General features: G+C 39.5%; 1 protein-coding gene and 1 long non-coding RNA gene across 5 annotated transcripts in view; one reads left to right on the top strand and one right to left on the bottom strand.

Moving 5' to 3' along the window:
• The window catches only part of LOC108702621, a 65235-nt gene that overhangs the window by 19694 nt on the left and 33443 nt on the right, over positions 1–12098 (top strand). The gene's annotated exons all lie outside the window — the stretch shown is intronic.
• The window catches only part of rbbp8nl.S (RBBP8 N-terminal like S homeolog), a 39952-nt gene that overhangs the window by 8797 nt on the left and 19057 nt on the right, over positions 1–12098 (bottom strand). For 3 of the 4 annotated variants that reach the window (XM_018238212.2, XM_018238213.2, XM_018238214.2), the window contains exons 3-10: positions 10308–10350; positions 10129–10209; positions 6529–6624; positions 4650–4762; positions 3858–3930; positions 2777–2931; positions 1963–2045; positions 927–1084 (exon numbers count right to left, since the gene is read on the bottom strand). In XM_018238212.2, coding sequence (XP_018093701.1) covers positions 927–1084; positions 1963–2045; positions 2777–2931; positions 3858–3930; positions 4650–4762; positions 6529–6624; positions 10129–10209; positions 10308–10350 — 802 coding nt within the window. The remainder of the gene's footprint in view (positions 1–926; positions 1085–1962; positions 2046–2776; positions 2932–3857; positions 3931–4649; positions 4763–6528; positions 6625–10128; positions 10210–10307; positions 10351–12098) is intronic. The other variant, XM_018238215.2, reaches the window with a different exon arrangement.

Raw genomic sequence — 12098 nt, 5'->3', positions numbered from 1 at the left:
GAATTCATGTGGGTTTTTAAAAACTCCCCTAAACTCGAATTTCGACCGTTCGAAATTTTTCAAAAAAAATCTAATTTTATAACTCGGATGAATTAAATCGACCCAAAAACTTGAATCAAATTTGAAACTCGAATTTCAGGTAGGCCGCAAACAACTCAAAATTGATCCCTGGATCCCTCTCATTGACAGCAATTTGGCAGGTTTTAGGTGGCGAATAGACTAATTTGAATTCTTAAAATGCCAGTATGATAAATCTCGAAAATCGCATTCTTAAAAAAAAAACTCTAATCAAATTTGAATAATTCCATAGTCTAATTTGACAGTTTTGACCATAAAAAAATCTGAAAATTCTAATTTCTAATTCGGCCCTTGATAAATCTGCCCCAAAATGTCACTGAGGGTATTTGTGCCCCGTTTGTGAAAGTGGTAGCAAATTTATTGCACTTTTGTCATGCCTGCTTTCTGTTAAAATGCCTTTTGCAAGTGATTCTTTAGGCATTGGTCTGTTTCTACTGATGCAGCCCAGTGTGGGAACCCTATAATTACTGCCATTGGGGTGGAGGTAGTTCCATGGTTCCCTTGCGCATAATTCAGCAGGATGGACTGTATGTATATGCAAGAAGCATGTTTGCATCAAGTATATTTAATAAATAGGCTACACGTGAACATTGCATGTTGCTTCGTGCAACCATACTTGTTGCTATGTTGATAAATGACCCATAATCTCTTGCAGTGCGATAAATTGATAGCGATTGATTTGATCCATAAAATGAGTCTACTTTCCACTTGCTGTTTTAAATTTTAGTTTAGAAAGAGGCTGACTTGTAATGCAAAAAATTAAAAAATACCTAACAATGAACCCAATGGGAAATGTCAATGTCAGCTGATCTTTATATTGGTAATGCTGTCAACCTTTCCCCACTCACATTTCATTGGTTGAAGCCTGTTTATTAAGGGAGGGTGGTATTCCAGCACGGCCGCTTCTGAAACCCGGCCTCAGCACCGCAATTGTCCCGTGAAGCTGATTGGAGATTTTCTGCTGGTTCAGTGAGCTTAGGAATATCTTCTGTGTCATGGGCAAATGCTGCAATTATCAAGGTTATGGACAAAGGTAACTATCTGTGTGCTACTTTTTTTTATCTCAATATAGAAATTTTCACCAATTTCAGCAGATGGGAATTGTAACTTACTGTTCACTGCTGATTGGCCACCCATGTTCCATGAGAGAGAGAGAGATAAAGTAATGTGGAACAATCAACAGCGGACAGTAAGTTATATATACTGTATACATGTATAATACACAAAAGCCTTGAATATCTTGTAAATTATATCCTTATAAACGGTGAGTTCTGATGTCATCAGTTATAAACGGTGAGTTCTGATGTCATTTCTGTCACATGACTCACTGAAATTTGTGTATTATAATAAATAAAGTACCCCCTGTTGCAAAATAATAGGATATTAGAAGTTACCTCGGAGTTCCATGACCTGTATAAAAACACTCGGCCTTCGGCCTCGTGTTTTTATATGGTCATGATACTCCTTGGTAACATATAATATCCTTATATTTTACAAGAGGGGTTACTTTATTCACTATATAATACACAAAAGCCATGAATATCTTGTAAATTATATCCTTATAAATGGTGAGTTCTGATGTCATCAGTTATAAACGGTGAGTTCTGATGTCATTTCTGTCACATGACTCACTTAAATAAATAAGTATTATAATAAATAAAGTACCCCCAGTTGCAAAATATGAGGATATTAGAAGTTACCTCGGAGTTCCTTCGGCCTCGTGTTTTTATATGGTCATGAAACTCCTCTTTAACTTATAATATCCTTATATTTTACAAGAGGGGGTAATTTATTCACTATATATACTATATATATGTGTGTGTAGCTCTGTGCTGGTGCCACCCAAAATACACTATACAATACACATGTTGGCATGACACATACAGTTTCCTGGAAGTGAGTCTCCGTGCCTGAGATCTGAGATGTTTTTCCTCCTGGAGAGAGTTTGGCTGCCACAGAATATTTCTCTGAAAAACAAAAATGCCCATGTGGTTAGTATCACAGTTTTGTGATGCTGGCAGGTTTAGGGGGGGTATTTTTCTTTTTAATAGTAAAATATAGGTGCATTATTACTTTAAATAGAAAAACAAAACAACAAATTCCTTTTTCCTGGTTCTTTATTAGGATCCTGTTTGACCACCTTGACTAAGGGGCCGATTCACTAAATTCGAGTGAAGGATTCGAAGTAAAAAAACTTCGAATTTCGAAGTATTTTTTGGGCTACTTCGACCATCGAATGGGCTACTTCGACCTTCGACTACAACTACGAATCGAAGGATTCGTAGTAAAAATCTGTCTCTTTAAAAAAAACTTCGACCCCCTACTTCGGCAGATAAAAGCTACCGAAGTCAATGTTAGCCTATGGGGAAGGTCCCCATAGACTTGCCTAAGTTTTGTTGATCGAAGGATATTCCTTCGATCGTTGGATTTAAATCCTTCGAATCGTTCGATTCGAAGGATTTAATCGTTCGATCGAAGGAATAATCCTTCGATCGTACGATCGTAGCATTTGCGCTAAATCCTTCGACTTCGATATTCGAAGTCGAAGGATTTCAATTCCTAGTCGAATATCGAGGGTTAATTAACCCTCGATATTCGACCCATAGTGAATCAGCCCCTAAGGGTAGAAAGTCATCAAAACTTTCTGGCTAAAGCACCGTGTGTATTTAGTGACACTGCTAAAAGACGTTACCAGTACCTTCTGAATCCTGATGGCCAGGCACATGCTCTTCTAACTTTTCCTCCTTACTTGTTTTCTCCACACCGTTTTTCTGAGTTATGGAGTCCGAAAGTGTCTGTGGGGAGTCTGGTGCAGCTTTGATATCGGGGGAAAAGGATCGGTGATGTTTGTTGCTACAGGAGGGAAATACAGAATTACCTTCGCATAATGGAAATTAAAAAAATACAAAATAGCTCATTGACAATATGGGTGAAGCTTATGGTGGTGATTGTTGGCCATATTCAATGTAACAATGAGATGCATCCTACTCTTTTACGGATGGGTACAATAATTGTTTATTTTTCTTTCTTTTTTGTATTGTTACAATTGCAAAATAATACTAAATCTGGTGCTACTTTCTGGAAGTGTCTACACTTTGCATAAAGGTTTTGGCTAAAAACATTGCTTCATAAATTTGAAAGAATAGGGATTTTAATAAACTCAATCTCCTCAAAGAATCTAAAGCTCCCCATAGGCGCGACGATTCTTCTTGCCGAACGACCGATTTTAGCGAAGTCCGACCAATCCCGAAATTATCGTGCGGTTAGTGGGATTCGAACGATTTTCCGGCCGACATCTGTCAGGAAATTGATCGGCCAGTTCAAAAAATCTTTGTCGGTCCCAGTGCAATATATCTATGTTTGCAGGGCCAAGCAGGCAGCTCCCCTTTGTTTTCCTGGCAAATTGGTCTTTTTAGTTGATTGTCAATTCGTACGATCGTTTCGAGAAAATCGTGGTCTCACGATGAGGGTCAGATCTTTTAAAAATCTATGGCCAGCTTTACACTGGATGGGGTACAAGTTACACAGAATCTCTTTTATAGTTGTTTTATCCTTAATTCTGTTCTTCTTTAAGGGAACAATTATCTGCTGTAGAAAATGTATATTATTGTGTTTCGAGCCAGGTATGTAAATAAAGAAGTAAAGAATGCCTAGGTAGGTGTCTGAGAGGAAAGTACCAGGTTGCCAAGAAGCATTTTACTTATCATGCTATTAATCATTCTGTCTTTCCATAGGATATACTGTTAGTACACAGTAATAAATTATAGGAATTCAATTACTCCAGACATTGTAGCTTCTTCAGCTCCTCCAGAAGGCATCGGTTTTCTTCTTTTAAACTTTTCATTTCATGGGCTGCAATATAAAAGGGACTCACGTCAGATAAAGGGGACAACTTTGTTTATAAGTAGGGGTTATCTTTCATAGTCATGTTTCTTAGTGCTATAATGCATTAATGTAGTGCCTCTAAAGCGACACTGCCATCCCAACCTCTGTAGGGCAAAATTAGGCACCGAAGACCTTAGGTCATATTAATTGGTCATCTCAGGGAGGCACATTTATCTAGGGTCGAAATTCGAATTCATGTGAGTTTTTTTAAACTCCCATAAATTCGAAATCCAACTTGTCGAAACTTATTATTAAAATAACATTTTTACGACTTGAATTTAAACTTGAATCGAATTAGATTCAAATTTGATTAAACGTGATTCAAGTTTTTTCTCCGAAAAAAAACAAAAAACAGAATGTCGAAAAAAATCGAATGTCAGAAAGGCTGTCAACATCTCCAAATTGATCCCTGGACCTCTCCCATTGATTTAAACAATAATTCAGGGGGGTTTTAGGTGGCACATAGTCGAGTTTGAATTCTTAAAGGGCCAGAGTATGATAAATCTCTAAAATTGTATTCAAATTTTTTTTTTAAAAAAAAATCAAGTTTGGATAATTCACTAGTCGAATTTGACAGTTTTGACCAATTTGAAAACTCCCTTGACCCTTGATAAATCTGCCCCTTAATGTACCCTAAAAATAATTCACCATTAATACTGTTCTGTGGTTTTGCTAAGCATACTCACCGAGGACAGAGATTTGCTGCAGGCTGTGTAAGTGAGAATTCTCAAACTCCTGCTGTTTCTTTTTGGCCAGCTCCTGTGTCACTGTGCATCTGTCACACAAGCCAGCCCTTAACCTATACAATTATAAAACACATTATTTTTAGTTACCACCTCATGGTATAGACTTTTACAGGAAGTATAACATTGCATTATTATCAAGTGGGGAAAGGTAGGGTCATAAAATGAATTTTACATATGTTGCAGTCTGGAAATAAAATTGTAGTACAGGTAAAGGATCCCTTATATCCCGATATCCAGAAAGCTCCGAATTACGGAATGGCTCCCATAGACTCCATTTTATCCAAATAAAATTTTTAAAAATGATTTCTTTTCTCTGTAATAATAAAACAGTAGCCTGTACTTGATCCCAACTAAGATATAAATAATCCTTATTGGAAGCAAAACCAGCCTATTGGGTTTATTTAATGTTTAAATGAATTTCTAGTAGGCTTAAGGCATGAAGACCCAAATTACAGAAAGATCCGTTATCTGGAAAACCGCAGGTCCCGAGCATTCTGGATAACAGGTCCCATACCTGTAATGCCATATTATACAGTATATACCAAACATATTGAACCAGCCTAAAGCTTCAGCATTAGTAGTAATGATCCAGGCCTTCAAAGTTGTCACAGGAGCTTACTATCTTGGATTTTGCTAGGTGTGTCTGTGACACTCACATGCTTAGTGAGCTTTGAGCAGCTGTTGAGAAGCTAAGCTTAGGGGTCACAGCAAATCACCAAGCAGAAAATCAGGTTTGCCTGTTGTATAAACTGATGCTAAAGTGCTAAAGATTACATTATGATGCTAATTGTGCTGGTTTCTGAGCTGCCATGTACCAATAATCAGCCTTGTATTGTGACATTTATATTATATATATATATATATATATATATATATATATATATATATATATATATATATAATTAGCAAAAAAGAAGATGTGGAGTTACAGGGGGCATCTTCAGAAGCACAGATTCTCCCTGCTAAAGGGCTGTAGTTTTCCTGGGATGCCCTTCTTCTTTAGTTAAGCTTTAGTTCTCCTTTAAGTCACTTATGTCATTGTTACATCATAAATGCTCAGTGTCAGACTGGCCCACTGGGATACCAGGAAAACTCCCGGTGGGTCCAGGTGTCAGTGGGCCCTTTTGCTTCTAGCCATTTAGCCTATTTCATGGTCATTCCCTATTGCTTTATGGGAAAAATGCTCTATAATGGAAGAATATAGTAAGTAGCAATAGAGAATAAAGAGGTTTAGTGAGGAAAGGAGGAATAATAGTGTGGAAAGTGGGCCCACAGTCTAAGGTTTTCTAGTGGGCCCCTGGTATCCCAGTCAGACACTGTAAATGCTTTACACAATGTTATTTCTGAGATATACAAGTATGGGATCTGTTATCCAGAATGCTTGGGACCTGGGGTTGTCCGGATAACAGATCTTTCCGTAATTTGGATCTACATACCTTAAGTCTACTAGAAAATCATGGAAACATTAAATAAACCCCATAGGCTGTTTTTTCGGCTTCCAATAAGGATTAATTATATCTTAGTTTGGATCAAGTACAAGCTACTGTTTTATTGTTACAGAGAAAAAGGAAATCAATTTTACAAATCTGGATTATTTGATTATAGTGGAGTCTATGGGAGCAGGCCTTTTCGTAATTCAGAGCTTTCTGGTTATGGATTTCCGGATAACGGATACCATACCTGTACTTTGCTTTGAGGTGAAAATGTCCCCCAGTATACAGTCAAAGGGAGTGTCATATTTCTGGAGGCAATCATGCATGACTCTGTGGTGTATTTAAAAACCCCCAAATATGTCACTTCTGTTATTGTCACTGTTTACCTGTTCTCCAGCACTTTGATATTTTCATTAAGCACCTTGTGCTGTTCCCGCAGTAGATGGTTCTTGGAAAACAGCTCCTCAATTCTCTGTGCATCACTAAAGGACATTTGATTTTAGACATTTCATTTGATTCAGTTTTATTGAACAATTTAGTTAGGCTGCCTAGACTTTTCTGCTGGATTAAACTATGTATACAACAAAACTTACTTAGTACTGGCAAGTGTATGGGGCCTATTTACTAGTATGCATAGTGACTTGTGGAAGTGAATTTTTGTGCAACTACATTTAGACCTGCCAAAGGCACTAGTGGGTTTCCCAGTGGTCCCATCCATGGGGGCTCCCAAAGTAGTATAATAATAGACCTTTCTTATTTAGCATGTTTTATATCCAATGATTATGATAGGGTTGAGTCACAACCAAATAATCTGCATTTAAGTATACAAATAGAAGTAGTCCTGTATGTCTAGGTAACTCGCCAAATAAAGGAAGAGGCCCAGGTGCGCAGTCCTGAGCCTTCAGCGAGGGGAGCGGTTCAAACCAGAAAACAGGAGAGCAGGCGCTCAAGTAAAGGCAACCAGGCAGTAGATATAGGTAAAATAGTTTATTATGTCACATATAGATACACAGTTTTACGCATTTCGTGTCTGCAACACTTAGTCATGGGCTGTGGCTGAGCCTATGACTAAGTGTTGGAGACACGAAATGCGTAATGCTGTGGGGCAAATTCACTAAAGCGCGAATCGGCTAACGCTAGTGCAAATTCGCCAGCGTGACGTAATTTCGTTACTTCGCCGATTTACTAACGGGTGCTGGGGTAAATTCACTAACGAAGTGGACCTACTCTAGCGCTACTTCGCACCCTTATGCCAGGCGAAGTTTGTCTTATGGTGAAGGGACGTAACTATGCTAATTCACTAATTTGCGCATTTTACTGAACGTTACCTCTTGCGCCAGACTTGCCTTCGCCACCTCAGACCAGGTGAAGTGCAATAGAGTAGATAGGGCTTGCTTCAAAGAAAGTCCCAAGAAACGCTGGCGTCTTTTACTTTTTTAAGGGTGATAGGCTGAAAAATATCGTAAATTTTTTGGGGGTTCCCCCCTACATTTCCTAACATATGGCACCTAAACTATACACTGGGCACATGTATAGGCCAAAATAACACCTCTATTTTAGTTTATGAAGCTTTCCCAGGCTTGTGTAGTGTAATGTAGTTGCTGCTACATATACGTCCATTGTACTTTAACTTGGCACCTTATGCAAATTAGGCATCGCTAGCGTAACTTTGCTTTGCTTGACAAAGTAACGCCAGCGCAACTTCGATACCTTTCGCCTCCCTGAGCGCAACTTCGGATTTTAGTGAATTAGCGGCGCCCTGGAGAAGTGCAGCGCAGCCAACGCTGGCGCAACTTCGAAGGTAAGTAAATTTGCCCCTGTGTATCTATATGTGACATAATAAACTATTTTACCCTATATCTACTGCCTGGTGGAAGATTGCCTTTACTTGAGTGCCTGCTCTACTGGTTCAAATAATCTGTACTGCAGGGCTTAATGAGAAAGGCGGGTGTTCATTTAGTTCTTATTTATTTATTCATGTTTATCTGAGAACATGAGGATTTAGACGGCTGTGAAATCAGTTAATACAGTCAATGGACTTATATGTGCGAGCACTTCATTGTGCTTGCAGTTTTATTCTTCTAGGGTTAAGCAAGATGTTTGTTGGGAATCTTCCAACAGCGGATACTTTTCAACTACACCATGTAGCAAGCCTTGGGCTAAATGGTACATTTTGAAATATCATGCTTCCTAAGCCATCACCTGAAAAATCACCCCAATAATTATGATTAAAAGTCCCTTTAAGGCCCCTCAGAACCAGCAAGTGTGGTCCGATTGTCATCAAACTGATTATCTCACGTAAAATCAGAACTGACAACTGGGCTATATAAATCAAGTCCACTGATTTCTGTTGATAGGAGATGCTTTGTTATTCTGAGTTATTTTGAAATCTGACATGGGGCTAGACCAGGAGTGCCCATACTTTACTAACTTGAGGTCTACTTTTAGTGATGATGTCCCATTATGATCTACATCCATAACATTTTATACCAATCCTTTTTCTTATGTAACCTTAATATAATAAATATCTGAATGAAAAGCATGAAATATGATATTGTGATTTAGACAAGCTGTCCCTTAGACAGTGTCTTGAGATCTGTAAACTCCAGCAAAATTACTAATGGTAGATCCCAATCTACCTTTTGGGCAACCGAGGCTAGACAAATTGTCATATTGTCAGCAATGTAGCTGCCGGTAAATTTGTAATAAAATTAAAAAGAGCCCTCGGCCTGCCCCCCAATCCCCTTGAACTTAGCTTTTCTTTTGGTGTCCGTGGCGCAGCCCCGCCCCCTTTGATGTCACGGCCCGCCCATTTTGACATCATGGCCCGCCCATTTTGACGTCACGGCCCGCCCCTTTGTGTCCCCACCCCCCAGCAGCCGGTAAAGAATTTTTAAAAAGGTGGCAACCCTACCTGGGAGAGATACCTCCAATCTATCACTCCTATGTTGGAGCTCAGAACTGCTCTTATCTAGCTTAACCCTGACCACATTACACTCCTAGAGTGTACTAATACTGGGAGCTCACCTGTCACTTTCTATTCCTCATTCATGGTTGTTGCCTGGTCCCCGACTTGGACACATGCCTTGCTGCACCCAGGCTCCCCTGGGCACACCCAGCTGGATCACCATCCAGAGGCCAAAGAGGAAGAGGCCACTCCTTACACACACTATATTGCAGTGTGGCAGGAAGTTGTCATTACACCTCTTGGCCAATCCTACTAAGAAAAGGGAGGGGCCTTAAAGCCATAGGGGCAGATTAACCCCATATGGGCCCCTATATGTGTTAGGAATAAAATTTACATGGTAAAGTGAAATATTTGCAGTGTAAACAGTGTAATTTAGAAATAAAAGTTAATCCTTAAAAATCATGACGTAATCCCTTTAAAAGGGAAGTAAAGTCTAAAATAAGGAAATTGTCAGGAGAAAGAAAAAGGCTGCTCTGATGTTTTTCTGGTTAGGAAACATTTGACAAAGATTTCTAATTGTTTTCCTAACCAGAAGAAAACCAGAGCAGCCTCTTTCTTTCTCCTGACAATTTCCTTGACTACTTTGTGGTCAGACTGGATGGAAAATGACCAGCAGGTGGCGCTGTTGTAACAAAATTCATTCATATTAACAGTACGTGTATCCTTTAATATCTTGGAATGAAAAAATAAATAATGAATGTACATTGCAAAAGTTCTTAGAATAGCCCCCTCATCAATTTTACATTCACTTATGTTTAAGGTTTACTTATCCTTAATTTTTAAGGTTTGCTTATCATTTAAACTTCAAATCTGGAAAGAACAGTAAAACAATGAAACATGGAAAGCAATTGGGTGGGGGGGAGTTTTTTCTTCTGGTGAACAATCGAAAAACAACAAAACTGATAAAAAAAAAATGTTTTGAAGATGGAATCCCTTTAACTTAAATAATCTGCAATGCTGAGCACTGTAATATAATTGCACTTTCTGCCAGTCAAAGCATTGTTGGTGCATTTCTGACCTGTCATTCAGCTGTATGGAGGGTGTCCTGATAGCAGGGTATGCTTCCAGAAATTTATAATGATTTGTGGTTACAGTGGGCCTGATGAAAAGACGGTAGTTAAACAGTGATATGATGGAGCATCAAACGAATAAACTAATAACATTTTCATTGTGAAAACACAGTTCAACTAAACTCACCGGCTCTTTTCCATTGTGAGTTCTGAAAGTTTTGCCTGCGTACCTAAAACATAGAACAAAGCCAGAGTGTTAAAGGGATACACACATGTAGCTAAATATTTCTCTACTTCCTTGTACAGGTATGGGACCTGTTATCCAGAATGCTCGGGACATGGAGTTTTCTGGATAACAGATCTTTCCGTAATTTGGAAATTCATATCTTATGTCTACTAGAAAATCATGTAAACATTAAATAAGCCCAATAGGCTGGTTATGCCTCGAATAAGGATTAATTATATCTTAGTTGGGATCAAGTACAAGCTACTGTTTTATTATTACAGAGAAAAAGGAAATCATTTTTAAAAATTTGGATTATTTCGATAAAATGGAGTCTATGGGAGACTTAATTCGGAGTAACGTGTTTCCGGATAACGGATCCCATACCTGCAATTGAACGGAGTTCAGCAAAAGAGATATGTTTTCCAAGCCCTTGCCTAACTTGATGTTCATAGTTTTTTGTTTCTTGGTAGTCATGTGACTGCAATTACATCTTCTCAGTTGCTCTCTTTACCATAGTTAGCCAGGGGATGGGGCTTGGCTTCACAATTCAGAACGGATTGGGGTTTTTCAATTCCACTGGTTTGTTTAGACCAGTAAAAGCAATCTAAGGGCTCTTACACACGGGCGGTTTTCCCTGCGCTCCCCTGCGTTGTGCTTTCTTCCGTTCAGCCGCAGGGGAGCGCAGGAGTAGACGCACTCAATTATTGTGAAGGGGACTGTACTCACACAGACGTATCTATATGCCGAACGCAGGTGAAATGCAACATGCTGTGTCCCACCTGCATTTGGAGCTTACATGCGTCTGTACAGTACAGCCCCCTTCAGAATAATTAAGGGCATCTACTTCTGCGCTCCCCTGCGGCTGAATGGAAGAAAGCACGACGCAGGGGAGCGTAGGGGAAACCGCCCATGTGTAAGAGCCCTAAAGGAGACTGATAATGTAGTACTTCTTTATAGGGGCAGATTCACTAAGCGCCGAATTTGCGCTAGCGTCCGCTTCGCTCACATCACAACACTTCGCCAGGCGTAGATTCGACAGGACAACGCTTATTCACTAAAATCCAAAGTTGCGTCCAGGGCGCTGAACGCTGGCGAAGTTGTGCTAGCATTACTGCAGCAAGCGAAACGAAGTTGCGCTAGCGTTGCCTAATTTGCATATGGTGGGAAGTTAAAGTTTAATGGACGTATATGTTGCAGCCAATACATTACATTACAAAAGCCCGGGAAACCTTAATAAAAGAAAATAAAGTTGTTATATTGCCCTACACATGAGCCCAGTGTATAGTTTAGGTGCCATATGTTAGGAAATGTAGGGGGGAAGCCGGGTACCCCAGAAAAAAACTTACGATCTTTTGCAGCCAATCACCCTGAAAAATGAAAAGTCGCTAGCGTTTTTTGGGACTTGGAAAAATTTTCAACTATATTTTGAGGAAGTCCAATCTACTCTATTGCACTTCGCCTGGTCTGAGGTGGAGAAGGCAAGTGTGACGCAAGAGGTAACGTTCAGTAAAATCCGCATCTTAGTGAATTTGCGTAGTTACGTCCCTTCGCCAGAGTGCAACTTCGCCAGGCATAAGGGAGCGAATTACCACTAGAGTCTATCTCCTTCAATAGCGAAGGAGCGTCTGCGCCCATTAGTAAATCGGTGAAGTAACAAAATGACGTCACGCTGACGAATTGTCGATAATGTTAGTCACTTCGCCCTTTAGTAAATCTGCCCCATAGTGTCTATGCTCATCTTAACTGTTTAGC

Source organism: Xenopus laevis, chromosome 9_10S (genome assembly GCF_017654675.1).
Source record: "Xenopus laevis strain J_2021 chromosome 9_10S, Xenopus_laevis_v10.1, whole genome shotgun sequence".
Taxonomy (NCBI): Eukaryota; Metazoa; Chordata; class Amphibia; order Anura; family Pipidae; genus Xenopus; species Xenopus laevis.
This window is presented reverse-complemented; position numbering and strand designations above follow the sequence as displayed.